The sequence below is a fragment of the Oncorhynchus clarkii genome, chromosome 20 (assembly GCF_045791955.1).
Source record: "Oncorhynchus clarkii lewisi isolate Uvic-CL-2024 chromosome 20, UVic_Ocla_1.0, whole genome shotgun sequence".
In the NCBI taxonomy this organism is placed as follows: Eukaryota; Metazoa; Chordata; class Actinopteri; order Salmoniformes; family Salmonidae; genus Oncorhynchus; species Oncorhynchus clarkii.
The window spans coordinates 41,887,139-41,904,957 of NC_092166.1; the positions used below are offsets into that span (position 1 = coordinate 41,887,139).

At 43.0% G+C, this 17,819-nt stretch overlaps 1 protein-coding gene across 1 annotated transcript in view; it reads right to left on the reverse strand.

Annotated features, from left to right (window-relative positions):
* Positions 1-3,093: 3,093 nt before the first annotated feature.
* The window catches only part of LOC139376373 (ski-like protein), a 31,960-nt gene continuing 17,234 nt past the window's right edge, over positions 3,094-17,819 (reverse strand). Inside the window, exons 3-8 of the mRNA XM_071118886.1 lie at positions 8,996-9,097; positions 8,440-8,525; positions 7,291-7,436; positions 6,523-6,830; positions 5,829-6,059; positions 3,094-5,413 (exon numbers count right to left, since the gene is read on the reverse strand). Of these exons, the coding sequence (XP_070974987.1) occupies positions 5,138-5,413; positions 5,829-6,059; positions 6,523-6,830; positions 7,291-7,436; positions 8,440-8,525; positions 8,996-9,097 (1,149 nt within the window). The 3' untranslated portion in view covers positions 3,094-5,137. The remainder of the gene's footprint in view (positions 5,414-5,828; positions 6,060-6,522; positions 6,831-7,290; positions 7,437-8,439; positions 8,526-8,995; positions 9,098-17,819) is intronic.

Genomic DNA, 17,819 nt, shown 5'->3' on the forward strand with positions numbered 1-17,819 from the left:
AGGTCCATTGTTTTTTTTTTGTCATTATCAGGCGAGAGAGCTGTACAAATCTTAACAGGGTATTTATAAATCACACTCTTAGTCTCGACTTGTAAGATTATGTCGTCTCATGAAATATTAAATATTACACAACGCAAGGTTTGGTTCTGGGTACCGAGAATAATAATAAGACCGACTGGTCAGTTGTCATTCTCATGTTAACTTTTTTTTAACATGAACACAAAAATATCTGCATATTCACAGTTATGTCTACTTGATGTGTAGGCCATTGTTGTATTTTGGATAATGATGCATACAATGTAATGAGTTAATTTTATGATGTACAGTTCTGTTTTTTGTACTCTAGTTATAGTCTAAACTTTGACTGGCTGATGTACAGCTAATTGCCTATGAAGATGATCTATTCTACTTTAAGCTATCAGTGATGGTCTACGACAACACATGACATCAGTCTCGACTCCCGAAGAAAAGAAGATTCCCGACACCAATTGTGACACTATAGAACTTTACTTGAACGTGATCCAAGTTCATTGTTTATACAGTGTATATTTACAAGATGTGAAATAAGGGCGGGAGGAAAAACACAACACGAGATATACAACTGAGGTATTCGCTAAAAGCAAGTACAGGTCGTCGTCATTTACTAGTAAATATCAATTATGATCCACGATTAAAGACGCAGTGTCCTCTGCTTAAAAAAACATTTTATATCACAACATGAGGTAGGAGAACAGTGTCTCGTTTCATGCAACAACAAAAAAAACGTCTCAATCACACTGTATCATTGTTGGCAACATGGTATGCAATGGTCATACATACACTCACTGCCATACAGGTTTCTGAAGAATAAAAAAAAGCCATAAAAAGATAACATTTCTTCTTTAAACTATGATTTGTCAGGTGTAGCCTAATAACTTTAAACTGAAAACATGGCATGTTTATCCCAGGCACACATAATATTAAGAACCATTTTGTGAAATCATTAACAAGATGGGACCTAGCTAGGACAAGGTGTAATGTTCAGGTCCCACGCTTGTAGATAAGGGTGTTTGTAAATAAATATTCAACTACAAAGCATAATTGGAAACAATTGATCTGGCATTATATCACCCATCCAAAATAACTTGTTGACATTATTAAAGAGCGCCACTTCTACACTTCATCGCCTTCTTCATTAAAAGGGAAAGTTGAGCCATTGTATATCTCTCAAAATGTAAAAATCGCTGAACTATCCTTTTATGTCTGAGAACAATCCATTGGGGATGCATGTAAAATACATATAAAATGGAAATGATAGTTACTGTTTAGCTGTGCTTCTGAAGCAAGGCCAGGACCAAGCCTAATGGTAATGGTCTAGTTAGTAGTGAGTTGGGTAAAATGCACCCCTCTAAAAACATTTTTTATTTTATTTTAAACTCTGTACAAAGCACATCCATCTTAGGTTCTGTCCTAAATGGCACCCCATTCCCTATATAGTGCACTACTTTTGACCAGGGCCCATAGGGAACAAAAAGTTGCTTACGGGGTAGGGAACAGGGTGCCTTTTGGGACACAACATTAGTTCTCATAACAATGCGAGAATGCGAGAGGGCCCAGCCCGCTGTGTTACATAGTATTTTTGACTTCTTTTAATCCATTGTGTCTATCATATCATTATTATGACATTTAACTAAAGTCAATATAGAGCGCCCTCTTGTATATAAATTCAATTTACACCGACAGAAAATAAAATACAGAAATACATTAGATACCCCAGAACGATTGTTAAAAAACTAAATGCAGTAGACTGTAGAGATAATTACCTATGGTGATAACTGAATACTGATTTATCTTGTGATGTAAACACAATGCAGTTAAAGACTCTATACCCCGAAGAGGACAATTGTCTCTGTGTGTTGGACAAAAATGAGGACAACCACAGTGCTACTTGAGAATAAGTCTCTCGCTTTTTCATAGCTACTGTGCTTCGGTCACTTTCAAATCGATGGCATAGAGTCAGTCAGACACAAACTCGACACACACACACACACACACTTCTCTCTCATCTTTGCAGAATCTCATGAGGCTACATTTGTATGGTATGATTAGGTAGTTGGACTTTAGTTCTATTTAGCCATCTTCTAAAGCCAGAAGTATATTTCAACGGTCAAACTAGCTCAGATGCCCTCAGCCATTGCGTCTCCTTGCTAGTAGTGAGACAGGTCAACAACTTGTACGTTGGAGACACTGGTGGCATCCCAAATGGCAACATATTCCCTATATAGTGCACTACAAATCAGGAATAGGGTGCCATTTAGGACAGGCTCTTTTTATTTATTTTTTACAAAAACGTATCAATTGAGTGGCTCAGTGAGAAGTAAGAAATCATTGACCTAACAAAACAACTCGTTATATGCAAACTTTAGTTTTGTTTGTTTTCAGTTTCTTTTTTTCTCTCTAAACAAATGTTTGGTGCATTTTCAAATTGTCTGGGTTGAGGGTTTAGCGTACAAAAAGGGAAGGTATTAAGGGAGAAAGATTATACATCATTATTACAGTCTATCAAGGTGAAATCATCCACAAAAGAAACTAAATGAAAGCAATCAGTTCTGGGGAAGTGCTGTAACAACGCTCTTTCTTTCCTATTCAACTCTGACCTCTGTCCTGTGTCAGGTGGTCACATCTGAACACCATGCATTTCAACTCCCAACAGCAAGATTACATCCTTTAAAAAGGTGCAATATGATATCATCGTACACAGCAGAGCGACAACAAATTCAAATCTGCCACTATTGGTTAGTCCCAATGTAGGCATGGCCCTTTTTTTATTTTTAAGAGCCAAGTGTCAATCTTGAATTAGGTTGTTGATAAATGTGTGAACAGGAAGTCACTCCGCTGCGTATTGTCCCTTTAACAGGGTAAACAACAAGTTAAGTGAATCTTTGAAGAATTCAGAGTTAACAAAAACATCAGGGCTGTTTAGAGCTTTGGGCCTGGCCTAGTTAATATTATAATTACCTTTAAAAGATCATCCCATAACAACACAGTAAATATATTAAATGACTAATGTATGTACAAAGTGAATATAAATCTTTAATTAATACATTAAATATATTTTTTATTTATTTCTTTTGTTTACAATTTCCAAGAAAGGTTTATATGGAACAATGGTCGGTAGAGAACGTACATTTGCAGTATGGATTGGATTTTTCTACATGCGAGTGAACTTCACGTCACACACCAAGGGTGTTAGTTTCATCGTTGTCGTTTTTCTCCTCATGAAAATAACTTTTTGTAGCTTAGTTGAAACTCGATTACAAAATAAGACCTACTATACTTTAGTACTCTGGCAGAGCATTGAGTATGTTGTAGGGAATTCTCTTTAGAGATCTGCATTGAATGGTTGAGCACAGTGGAATGTCTATCAACTTGCATGTACAGCAGATGCATAAAAAAGCAGCTTGTAGTTAAAGCCAAGGCCAAAACCTCTTTTAAACAACTATTTACACGCTGCCTGGCTCTGCCTGGAGGCTATAAAAGAAAGACTGTCTGGCAACTAGACAAAACCCCAGTTCTGTGTGTACGTTTGTGGGAGGGAGAGATGGCGATGTGTGTGTGGGGCAGAGAGAGGGGCTCCTGTACCAGCTCCCCGGGGGAAGGAGAGAGAGAGGCCCCAGACTATAGAAACTGCCCCAATTCTGACAGGACAAAAGAGGCTCCTCTCTCCTCCTCATCACCCGCACCCGGCCCACCCAGCTCAAGAGAGAGGGGGCATCAGCCCCCTGCACTACCTCAATCCCCTTTCTCTCTCACTCCTCTCTTCCCCCGCCTCCATTTCTCTCCGCTTGACTGTACCTCCCTCCCTGAATCCTGGTCTTTCCCTCCTCCCTCTCAGGATCTGTTTGTTCAGTGAGTTGGAATAACGCGGAGGAAGCAGGGGCCTGGATCCAAGGCAGCAGCCAGCCCACACCACACTCTGTCAATCTGCACTAATTCCATTCACCTGTGACCCACATTCCACCAAGCAGACAGCTAGGTTCTGCTGCTCTCACGAGAAGGAGAGATGAGGATGGCAAACACACCAACTGCTGCCAACAGGGAAATCAAAACTAAAACAGGACAAACTGCAGATTTCTACAAGGAAATTTGGTGTGTGTGTGTGTATGTGTGTGAGTGACCGAGCCAGACTAGTTCAGGGGTTTGTTGTTGTTCCAGACCACAACAACCTAAGCAGTCCTCAGAGTCACATCACTCATATGTCTTTACATCTTAATATCACTTCAGCATTTTCAGTAGGCTTAACAATGACGACTGCAAATGTTCTGTACAATAACGTTTTCCTATACCTTTGTTTTACACATGTAGAACTTTTGTCTTTCAACTTCTCTTCTTACCAAGAATTAGAGTACAAAAACAGACAAAGGTGAAATGAAAATGTCTGTCAATGCAGTCTACTGCTGTGTGTGGCTGGTAGCTGGTCCAGAATGGCTGGGCTGGGTGTATGTACAAAGATTGAGAGCACCCACACGGGCACCATCTTGGCTCCAGTTGGCGTGCAAGGTAGTAGTAGAAAGAGCGACTGAGCGCTAGTGTAACCAGAGTTCAGAACAGAGTCGAGTGGTGCAGGAGAGAACTGTCTTTCTGTCTGACTGACTTCCCGGTCACTATGGGGGCGACAAAACATCAAGTCCAAGGAAGGAGGGAGGGATGGAGGAAAGGGTCCTAAAAACATCCAACTCCTATCGGTCTGCCAAGCAGTCATTAGTTTGTTCAGTAAAACTATAAATTAAAACAAACATATACTTCCCAAAATGTAAATACTGTTTAAGGATAGGGGGTGTGAGGAGGAATAAAAAACAAACATAAAACTCATTTCATGAGATGTTAAATAAAAACCAACGGGAGTTCCTTTTCCAAAGAAGTAAAGACGAGGGAGGGACCAGGAAGGAAGCGGGTGAGACAGAGCAGAGAAGCAGCCTTGGGGGACAGAGTACTCTGTCTGTCTGTCTGTCTGTCTGTCTGTCTGTCTGTCTGTCTAGGGCTGACAGTCTCTGCCAGCAGGAGGTGAGGGATGAGGGAGTGAGTTGGAGGAACAAAACAGGGCGCTTGGGGGGGGGGGGGTTGAGAGACAAATGGAAAAGGGGAGTTTCGTGAGGGGCTACTTCTGAGCGTGGCCGTTCTGCTGCTCGAGGCTTGCAATGTGTCCCTCTGTGTGGGGTGCTTGTGTGGAGGGGGTGGGGTTTGAAGAGGGGCTCCCTGTAGCAATTGTGGTGGCCGAGGAAGACAAGGAAGAGGCCGTCTGGTCCATCTGGTGTTTGAGCTGAGAGATGATTCTCTCCAGCTTCTCCCGGGCGTCCCGCTCCCTCTTCAACTCCTCCTGGAGCTCCTCCCTGTCAGCCTCCACACCATCCAACCTCCCACGCAGCTCTGCCAGCTAAAGAGGAGGAGGAAGGGAGGACGTAAGAGAGATGAGGTCAGGTTAGTCTGAACTGTCTGAACAGCACAGACACTCACACACTTGGACACACACACACACTTGGACACACACACACAGAAACACACAGCCAGACAGTCTGAGCCAGACACCAAGGCTGAAGGAGACAGACAGCAGGACAGGAGGGGTGTGTGTGTGTGTGTGTGTACATTCCTCCCTGAGCTGAGCCCAGCAGCACTATCTGAAAATAAAGCTCTGTACTGGAAACCCAAACAAAGACCCAGTGTCCTCTACACACCACTACAGTGTCACAAACAGATATGAGTATATTTTCCCAGAATGACTAAGTGTTGTGTTGTCTGAGGTCAAGCAGGATGTGGTGGTGTGTGTATGTGTGTGTATCTCCAGTGCCTACCTGATTGGCGTAGTGTGCCTCCTGGTGTGTGTGTATGCTGTTGTCACACACACAGCTCTGCTGTCGCAGCTGTTCCAGCCGGTGCTCCAACTCCCTCTGTTCCTCCCTCACCTGCCCCAGTTTCTGAGTGTGCTCAGTGTGGACTGCCTCCAGTTCACTCTGCAGCTCACGCTGCTCTGCAGACAACTGCTGCAGCCTGGCAGCCTCGCCTCCACGCAGCGCCTCCAACTCCTAGAGACGGAGGGGGGCATGGTCAGTTACATAGCTCTAAATTACACTATATTACACAGAGACAGAGGGAGCGAGAGACAGACACAGAAAGAGAGAGATACAGGGGATGGTACATTCCCCATAAGCAGTTCAGCTCATTGAGGTGTACAAGGACATACTAAATGCTTTTGAAATGCTGTCCTATACCTGATGCGTGATTTCTTTAAATTCAACATGTGGAATTCAATGAATTGAAGGGACTCAATATTTTCGAGACAACCTAACATCTTGGTTCTTTGGTCTACCAAGCCCTCTTGTTGATTGAATCAGGAGTGTTAGTGCTGGGCAGGAACTAAGAAGACCTGAGGAGTCCCTGATGAACAGATTGAGAAATATTGTTTTATGCTATTGACTCCCTGGCTAAATCTGTTTCTATGGGTGGAGTAGACAACCCCTAGTTGTCTCACTGTGTCTTGTGTCTCACCATCTCTAGATGCAGTTGTTTGTGCAGGGTGGAGTGCAGTTTCTCCTGCTGTCTGCTGTACATCTGAACGATCTCCACTACGATCCTGTCCTTGTCGTCCTCACAACCTGAAGACAGAACATCTTTACTCCCCAGCGCCGCGACCGATGACGCTACCGCCGCAGTCGCCGCGGCTCCCGCTACAGCAGAATAACTCTTGTTGCCGGGGCTGGTCTCCATGGAAACTGGCTGCTGGCGCTCCCGGTCGGCAGCGGAAACGACGCGCTGCTGAGACTTGGTCTCGTCAACTACAGGAGAGGCGTGGAGATCTGAGGAGGAAGAAGGAGAAGAAGAAGAGAGGGAAGTTGAGAGATGGAAGCAGTACAAAGTCTCATCCACCTACACAGCATAGCCAACCCACACACATGCATGTGCAACGCAGATATATGGACAAATACACACATCCTCCCACACAGCTGGAGAAGAACCATTCACCTAACAACCCGACACCACATATTCACCCATACAAATGGTCCCCTCATACACACGCACTTCTAGGGCTGAACCCCCAATGGCAGCCCTATTCACTTTATAGTGCACTACTTTTGACCCATAGACTTTTGGCCCACAGAGCTCTGGTCAAAAGTAGTGCTCTATAGGGAATAGGTTGACATTTGGGACACGACCTGGTACTTTAACGCACTAATTTACAACCTGTGTGACAGGAGGGTGCAGCAGCATGGCTGATTCATCCATGTGTGTGTGTGTGTGTGTGTGTGGGGTACTGACCCATAGCAGTGTCGCCGTGGCCGTGGGTCAGTCTCCTGCTGTAGTGGTGTTTGAGCAGCACCCCCAGTACCTCAGGGCTGACCTCCGGCTGACCCCTCAGAGACACGTTAGGAGCCACCATCTTATCATATGTATACAGGAAGTGACTAGGGAGAGAGAGAAAGAGAGAGTAGACATTATCAAATATATACAGGTACAGAGTTACACATGCTCACCGTTATTCTACGTATACCACTTGTGCATTTTTGGCATCCAAGTTGCACTAAAATGGATATACTATATTCGTAACACGCCGCTTCGTAACACGCCGCTTCTTAACACGCCGCTTCTTAACACGCCGCTTCTTAACACGCCGCTTCTTAACACGCCGCTTCTTAACACGCCGCTTCTTAACACGCCGCTTCTTAACACGCGAGCGTGATGAGCTCCCCGACCAAACCCTCCCCTAACCCAGACGGCGCTGGGCCAAATTGTGCTCCGTCCTATGAGGCTCCTGGCCACGGCCCCAGGACTCAGCACTGCTACGGCACTGCCTTAGCCCGCTACGGCACTCGGTAGGCCCAAAACTATTTGAATTTTAGCAACCGCGAAATGTCAGATCGACTTCTGCATAGTGCACACCTTTAATATGGGGCAAGTTTTCACAGGCTAGCGAGACTCCCTGGTGTTCTAGAAAACACTCGGTTCTAAAGTTGCACTTCAGTAACGACCACTGTAAAAAACCACCGAATGCGGGGAAACCAGCTTTGGTCTGAAGTCTAAGGCAGACATGTCCTGTCGAGCGGTCAGTTGTAATCCCATAGTCTAGCCTGTCTGTTTCCTCCCTGTGGTCACATGCTGCCATGCCTCCTATAATCCAGCTAGTCTCCACATGAATCTGGAACCGATTACTGATCAGAAGAACACAAAAGGTCACGCTGGCACGGGCCCACGGGCGGGTTAACTAGAGGCAGGGTAAAGAGGCAGAGCGGGATTTCAGCGCTGCTCTAGTAACGCTCCCCGAGAGGACGTTGGGAAAGTTACTTGGAATGGATTCTCAAGGGCCAGGTCTTCCCAGGAGGAAGACTGTAGCTAGCCAGTCCCCAGGACTCTTGGAAGATTAGCCTCCATTGTGGGCTAAAATATATGAAAATAGGAAAACAAAAGTACCTGGGATGGACCATGGCAGGGTGGCCAGGCTCTTCCTTAATGTGGGGGAACAGGCGGTTGAACACCAGAGTAGCCTGGGCTTTAGCCTGTAAACAACATAATAATACATTAATACACATGGTAATATACTGTAGATAAAAAATAAAAAAAAATCAAAGATAAAAACCAAAAAGGAGAGATCTGTAGATGTTTATTAATTTATTATTATATTAAACCTATATCTGAATGTCAATGTTTGTAGCTATAATTGTGTGTGCATGTTTGAGAAGATTGTGATAAAAACACATGGATTTTTCAATGGCTGTGTGTGTTTAGGGGAGGGTGAGAAGAGAAAAGGAGAGAGAGCATGGCGTGCTTTTTCAAATAGGAGTGTGTTTTAGGGGCTGACCCCAGTTTGTGTGGGGTTTACATGGTACGGGGGGGTTGGGTTAGGGTCGTAGGGGATTCGAGGAAGGTTGGGAGGGGGGGGGGGGGTGTAGTCGATTCAATGTTACATCGTCAGCAGTACACCGCTTCCTGTGTGTGTGTGTGTGTGTGTGTGTGTGTGTGTGTGTACCTTGGTTGCTGCATCGCTGTCGGCCAGTTTACTGTTAGGAGAAACCAGAGGCTCAGGAGGACGCGATCTCCTCACCTGGGTGTCCCTGTCCTTATCTTCCATCTTCCAGAGAGAGAGAGAGAGAGAGAGAGAGAGAGAGGAGGGTTAGACACTGGAGAGAGAGCGAGACGGGCCTCTGTGTTATGGCGCAGATTAGCCAGAGACTTCCACTCTTTTCAAGATGTTATTTTCCAGGACTTTTCAATTATTTTTTGGGGGGGGAAACAGCATTGACTGCACACACAGGCATCAGTTGTTTTATGTATGGGGCTGCAACAAAAATGTCTGCCACTCCCATCCACGCAGTCCAATCTCGCTCTGCTGAAGCTGCTGCCGGTTGTGTGCGTGCGTGTTTTTATCCAGGTCACTCTCAGCAAGAGGCCATGAGCTAATGTGTTAATGCTCATCGCGGACAGACAGGGCTGACACACACACAGTACTAATGCAACAGGACGGTTCACAGCTCAATAACATTTCTAACACGCAGCTAAGGGAAGGAGGGATGAAGAGCGTGAGAGAAGCCAGTAGTAGGTAAGCGAGAGAGAGGTGTATGTGTGTTAGAGGTCGACCGATTAATCGGAATGGCCGATTAATTAGGGCCGATTTCAAGTTATAACAATCGGAAATCTGTATTTTTGGGCGCCGATTTAAAATAAATAAATAATATATATATATATATATATATATATATATATATATATATATATATATATATATATATTTTTTTATACCTTTATTTAACTAGGCAGGTCAGTTAATTAAGAACACATTCTTATTTTCAATGACAGCCTAGAACCTCTGGGGGCAGTATTTCATTTTTGGATGAAAAACGTTCCCGTTTTAAACAAGATATTTTGTCACGAAAAGATGCTCGACAATGCATATAATTGACAGCTTTGGAAAGAAAACACTGACGTTTAAAAAACTGCAAAGATATTGTCTGTGAGTGCCACAGAACTAATGCTACAGGCGAAACCAAGATGAAATTTCATACAGGAAGTGAGCCAGATTTCGAATGCGCTGTGTTCCAATGTCTCCTTATATGGCTGTGAATGAGCCTACACTTTCTGTTGTTTCCTCATGGTGTTTGCAGCATTGTGACGTATTTGTAGGCATATCATTGGAAAATTGACCATAAGAGACTACATTTACCAGGTGTCCGCTCGGTGTCCTTCGTCGAAACTATTGCGTAATCTCCAGGTGCGTGCATTTTTTCATTTTGAACAGAGGAGAAAACAAACAGCCACGAGTGATTTATCATCGAATAGATATGTGAAAAACACCTTGAGGATTGATTCTAAACAACGTTTGCCATGTTTCTGTCGATATTATGGAGTTAATTTGGAAAAAAGTTTGCGTTGTAATGACTGAATTTTCGGGGTTTTTTCTTAGCCAAACGTGACGAACAAAACAGAGCGATTTCTCCTACACAAATAATCTTTTTGGAAAAACTGAACATTTGCTATCTAACAGAGTCTCCTCATTGAAAACATCCGAAGTTCTTCAAAGGTAAATTATTTTATTTGAATGCTTTTCTTGTTTTTGTGAAAATGTTGCCTGCTGAATGCTAGGCTTAATGCTATGCTAGCTATCAATACTCTTACACAAATGCTTGTGTAGCTATGGTTGAAAAGCATTTTTTGAAAATCTGAGATGACAGTGTTGTTAACAAAAGGCTGAGCCAATATATTTATTTCATTTCATTTGCGATTTTCATGAATAGTTAACGTTGCGTTATGGTAATGAGCTTGAGGCTATAATTACGCTCCCGGATACGGGATTGCTCGTCGCAACAGGTTAACTGCCTCATTCAGGGGCAGAACGACAGATTTTCACATTGTCAGCTTGGGGGATCCAATCTTGCAACCTTACAGTTAACTAGTCCAACGCAATTAACGACCTGCCTCTCTCTTGTTGCACTCCACAAGGACTGTTACGCGAATGCAGTAAGCCAAGGTAAATTGCTAGCTAGCATTAAACTTATCTTATAAAAAAGAATCAATCATAATCACTAGTTAACTACACATGGTTGATGATATTAACTAGCGTGTCCTGCGTTGCATATAATCTGACTGAGCATACAAGTATCTAAGTATCTGACTGAGCGGTGGTAGGCAGAAGCAGGCACGTAAGCATTCATTCAAACAGCACTTTCGGGCGTTTTGCCAGCAGCTCTTTGTTGTGCGTCAAGCATTGCGCCGTTTATGACTTCAAGCCTATCAACTCCAGAGATGAGGCTGGTGTAACCGAAGTGAAATGGCCAGCTAGTTAGCGCGCGCTAATTGTTGTTGTGTTGCTGGTTCGAGCCCAGGGAGGAGCGAGGAGAGGGACGGAAGCTATACTGTTACACGGGCAATACTAAAGTGCCTATAAGAACATCCAATAGTCAAAGGTTAATGAAATACAAATGGTATAGAGGGAAATAGTCCTATAATTCCTATAATAACTACAACCTAAAACTTCTTACCTGGGAATATTGAAGACTCATGTTAAAGGAACCACCAGCTTTCATATGTTCTCATGTTCTGAGCAAGGAACTGAAACGTTAGCTTTCTTACATTGCACTTTTACTTTCTTCTCCAACACTTTGTTTTTGCATTATTTAAACCACGTTTCATTATTTACTTGAGGCTAAATAGATTTTATTGATGAATTACATTAAAATAAGTGTTCATTCAGTATTGTTGTAATTGTCATTATTACAAATAAGTAAATAATTAGTAGTCATATTATATATATATATATATATATATACACATACACATATATATATATACACATATACATATATATATACACATATACATATACATATACACACACACACACACACACACCACACACACACACACACACACAATTATTATTATTATTATATTTATTTTTTTCAATTTTTTTAATATATATTTATTTATTTATTTATTTTTAAAAATCGGCCGATAAATTGGTATCGGCTTTTTTTGTCCTCTAATAATCGGTATCGGCGTTGAAAAATCATAATCGGTCGACCTCTAATGTGTGTGTTTATGCATTAGGCTTGGCCATGTGTGTGTTTACATGTATATCATTGGCCTGACCCTCCTCAGCAGTGGAAGCCAGTGTGAATATTTCCGAGTGTGTGTATGGGGTGCGCTATCTGTGTCTGAAATGTTTTGCTGTATTTCTCAGAGGCAGTGCACACTGCGAGCGAGAGAAAAGATAAGCAACAACAAATCAGCCACTGCAGTGGTGAGGCAGTCTGTCCCCCTCTCTCTCCATTCATCTCTCCCCCTTTTTCTCTCCATCACCTCCATCTCATATTAAACCACACAAACACCAGGGAGAAACAGGGAACCATTAGTAATCTGTGCTGATGTGACACATCCCCGAGGGCACACAGTGTTCTACAGGAGCACCATAGAGCATACTGTCGGGCTGCATCACGGCCTGGTAAGGCAACTCCACCGCCGAGGGTGAGGGTGGTGCCAACGAGGGTGGTGCGCTCAGCCCAACGCACCATTGGGTGCTCACTGCCTGTACTCCAGGACACAGCTTTAACCCTGTGCATGTGACTAATAAACTAAATTAAACATATACATACACACAAACGGATTATTGCGTGACTCTGTAGTGTGTGAGCATGTGTGCTTATATATCTATATATACACACACACACAAGTAGCTATGTGGGAGACCCACAAGCTGCATGACAATGTGGATTAGTATTCTAGGCACAGGAACAGCTTTTCCCTACTGTTATAATCTACCAGCCACAAACACACAAACTGCCAGGGTTCATGTCTCTACTCCACATCTCATCCACTGCTGAGGAGGGTCAGACCAATGATATACATGTATTCACTAGATGAATGACAGGGGGCGCCGTCCGTCAGTAATGACACTCCCAAGGAACAGCCTCCATAGAAATTTACAGCATTTCAATGTCATTTTTCAAGGATAAAAACACGTGCATTTAAGTATTTCTTTGTTGTAGTGTGGACTCTAAAAATTTTTTCTATTTTCCATTTTTATTGAGAAATTATTGGCTTCTTTCAGTTCATACGATACTATGCATTTGTCTCTAATGAAATAAAATGTGTATTTATCTTCTAAAAAACTAAATATCGATTACTATAATGTCAGCTGGAGAAGTTAACGCATGATCCCATAATAATGTTTTCAACACCGCTGACCAATTTAAGATCAATCTGATGTAAAATACTCCCCAATGAAGCCAGTAAAAAGAAACTGCATTAGAGTCAAGAAGACCAATAGTTAACTCTAAGTACAATGAACCTAGGAACTGTAAAAAAACACACCAGGTTCAATGGTGGTCTTTTTGTATTCATCATGCCATGTAAGGTTCAATTGTACACATGTATCACCACTTCATCCATGTTAAATAACACCAACAATGGGTTATCATTTTGTCTACCTCATATTATAAGCTCAGCAATGCAGAAATGGATGTAGGCAATGCGGAAATGTTCCAAAACATAATTAGTGGGAAAACATTGTTCTCAAAGGCACCTGTGAGTGGTTTCATGTGTCAGAAATTAAAATATCCATTACAAATGAAGAGGGGAGACCTAAAGATGCATCAACTAGCAGGGTTATTTATAGGATTAGGATTATCATCAACTAGCAGGGTTACTAATATGATTATCATCAACTAGCAGGGTTACTAATATGACTAGGATTATCATCAACTAGCAGGGTTACTAATATGACTAGGATTATCATCAACTAGAAGTTGTTCCTGGTTAGATAGTTTCAAAATTCTGACCGATTTTTGTGCGGTGCCATGCGCAACAGGCATCCCCACAGCATGATGCTGCCACCACCATGCTTTCACCCTTGGGATGGTGCCAGGTTTCCTCCCGACGTGGCACTTGGCATTCAGGCCAAAGAGTTCAAGCTTGGTTTCATGCACTATCAACTGTGGGAGCTGTATATAGACAGGTGCGCACCTTTCCAAATCATGTCCAATCAATTGAATTTATCACAGGTGAACTCCAAGTTGTAGAAACATCAAGGACGATCAATGGATACAGGATGCACCTGCGTTCAATTTCGAGTCTCATTGAAAAAGGGTATGTAATAGGTGGGGGTTCAAATAAATTATAAAACATTTCTACAATCCTGTTTTCGCTTTGTCGTTATGGGATATTGTGTGTAGATTGATGAGGGGAAAAAAATATTTGAATCCATTTTAGGAAAAGGCTGTGTGTGTGTGTGTGTGTATATATATATATATATTAAACAATTTAAAAGTTTCCTGATCTTTCTTATATCTCTCAGATATATGGCAGACACTTCAGGAAAAAAAGTATTTTAGATTTTTGGGGGGGATATCTGGTGTTCCATGTAGTGAATATGTTAGTCAATGCATTTGCATTGGCTAATAGCAGTAATGCCAAATTCATTCTTTCATCCAATAATTTAAAAATATATATATTTAAGGGGTCTTAAAATTCTAAATCAAATAGCTAAATGATCATTGGCATGACCATCTTAAAACAATTCCATATGTTACCCTAGAACCCCCCTCCCCTGGATTAGACAGGGCTTAGACTCTAGACGGTTAAAAGAAGAAGGGGCCAGGAAAAGACAAAGGAGCTGGTCTCTACAAGGAAGTAAAACTCTGTTTGGGTTAGCATTCTCCCTCTCCCAGACAGAGAACAAGGGAGAAAAAGACACAGCAGTCAGTGGGTCCGCCCTGTCTGCAGTCTACCACATCCTGTTCCAGAGCTCACTGTTGTTAGAGCAGTATCAGAGTTCACTCTGTGTGTGTGTGTCTCTCTCTCACTTCATTCTCTCTGTGCCCTAAGAAAAACATGCTGAAAGAACCCTTGTGACTGTCTGGTTAAACAAACACACAGACACACACCTGTTCCTCTGTCTCTTTCCTTCAGACACAAACACAGGAAGGAAAAACAAAAGCAGACAGACATACAGATAAATATCAGTCAACACACACACACACACAGAGAGAGAGATAAGGACAGGTTTGTTCCTGACCAGAGTTGGCTGCTGGCCTGAGGCACATTTTTCAGGCCACATGGGCACTGTCTAGACGCCTGTCATCAGTGGCAGCGTCACACACACTCCGTCTGCCCCTCCCAGCCACTCAGTCCAATCTCTCCCTTTTCAGCCATCTCCAGGCTGAAGACTAGTTTCGTCTAGTCTGCAGCCTAGTTTCGTCTAGATAATGAATTACCCAGCTGTCACTGCTTACCTCTGAGTCATCTCAAAAAACACACACACAGAGAGTGAGTGGGAGGACAGGATGATGACGCACCTCACAGTAAGCACACCAGTGTACACACAAACGTAAACAAACAGTAAAGGGACATAGACAGACGGACAGGACAGACACCAGGGGATATTGCTTTGGGAGTACAGTACAGTAGTATTTCTCTAATGAATGTACAAACGGAGGAATTGATTCCTGTCAGTCAGAATCCCATCTGATGATGAATCTGTCATGTTGTTGTGATGCTGAGAGGAGAGAAGCAGAGGGCATGCAACAAGCAAGTAACACACACACACACACACACACACACACACAGCCATCCATGAGTCATCAGGCTACAGAGCTACAGGAAGCAGAGCAGTGACGGGGAGGAAGTGACCCAAGTGAAGAGGCTGGGAGCTGTGTCTGTGTGTGGACAGATGGCCCTGACCCTCTGCCCATGGGTACCATAGCCTGTGTGTCACAGGAACCCTGATGATGCCACTACACAGAGTGTGTCACTCCCTCGAGCATGCTGATAATGGCCCCACGTCATACCTTCACAGTCCAGTAGCAACAAAGTAACATACATTAGGGATGTGACAGGTGGAGAGAAAAATCTGAATGTTTAAACAAAACACAAAAAAGACTGGTTCTCCACTTCGTTCATGTCGCTTGCCTTTCTCTGCCATTTCTCCAACTTAACGACAATGACGTAGTGGACTCCTTGCACATCAACTCCTATTTCTGAGTTTCAAGATTAGTTGCCGTACTTCCGAGAACACAAATACATGCATCTTCATAGCGAGCTAGAGAGGATCAACCCCCAGGCAGAGTCAGTGCACTAGGCCTATCTATCAGCAATCAAAAGCTGCATCTCGCAATGGAATGCTGTATCTCGCAATTTCGTGGCTTGCAATGTCTCCCAACTTCAGTAAAGCAGGGCCTATCGTCAATGAATAAGCTAGGATACTGAGATGAGCGAGATGCAACACGACGCTCTCACACAGCATCTCCTCACAGGTTCGCTTCAGGCTGTTCACAGCATGGTAGCCAGGGCACCATAACAGTGGAGAAGTTGAGCCTCTAACTTCAACACTCTAAATTGTTGCAGAAATTGAACCACTACACTGTTTACTTTCTGCATCGATGTCAAAATATTTATTTTCTTCTTCTTAACTTTAAGGATCCGTTTAAACGTTCAAACCCCCAACGTGCCCAAACTATACAGGATTGAACCCCCCTCATGTCCATGGATGACACACATGCTGTGTGTGTAGTGTCTCAGTGATGTGCAATAGGCAGTGTGTACTATCCGTTTATGACAACAGATACAACAGTACTGTATATTGACTTCTCCTAAAGGCTGCGTTTTCCTCAGCTACCTCACGACTAGAGGCCTGACTGTCAGCACCCAGTTGGGTAAGGAGGGAAAACAGTTCTATTCTGGGAGCCCAAAAGGTTGGAGGAGGAGATTCTCCTGAGGCTCCTAATGACAAGAGAGGACACGGTGTAAGTGCAGCTAGCTCGCAGAAGATCCTCAGCCTCTATCGCCTCTGCTTCCAGGCTTCCTCGTGTTTTTTTCCAATAAGCCATAGTGATGAACGAGACTTTGTAGTAAGGTAATGCGAGACTGTTGCTACTGTAACTAGCAAGCTTCAAATTCAAACACATTGGCAGCCATGTTGACATGGGAGCTACCAACCAAAATGAGGACAAACTTGCTTTCATTAAAACAAGGGACATGAGAGCAACCAGCTACCACCACGCATACCATTAACACACACAGACAGTGTGAATACCTAATCACACACAACCATGGGTGGGTGCGTCCCACATAGCACCCTATTCAGAGCCTAAAACAAACTTTTTGGTCCACCAGCCACTGTGGCAGGTAGACAACAAGAAACAAAAAAACAGCCACAGATTTACCAGACATGTATTACTGGTAAGAAGTGATGTGGTATATTGATACATTTTATTTCCTTTTTTTTTGTAACCAGAGTATTACTGACCAGACCAAAAAAAATATGCAGCTGTCACTTTAAGGGTGGGAGGTTACCGTGGCAACGAGGGCAGGGCACTCAAACTCTCAAGTCTTGTGACAGTGTGCCTATGAGGTAGAGAATCTGACCAGTAGCCGATGCATCTTTGCTAGCAGTTGAAGCAAACTCAAACATTGGAAGACAACCTTTCTTGTAAACAAAACAATGTATATAGCCAAGACACAAGAATAAAGTTTCACTTTAGTACTTTTGAGAAAATTACACTAACTTTCATGCCTGTGCACAGCGCTTCTAAAAATGGATCTTCAGCCGAATCACAGTGCGCACAGCTCCCCAGCCAGGCAGTGTGGCTGTGCGGGATATAAACAGTTGAAGTCGGAAGTTAATATACACATTAGCAAAATACATTTAAACTCAGTTTTTCACAATTCCTGATATTTAATCCTAGTAAAAATTCCCTGTCTTAGGTCAGTTAGGATCACCACTTTATTTTAAGAATGTGAAATGTCAGAATAATAGTAGTGATTTATTTCAGGTTTTATTTCTTTCATCACATTCCCAGTGG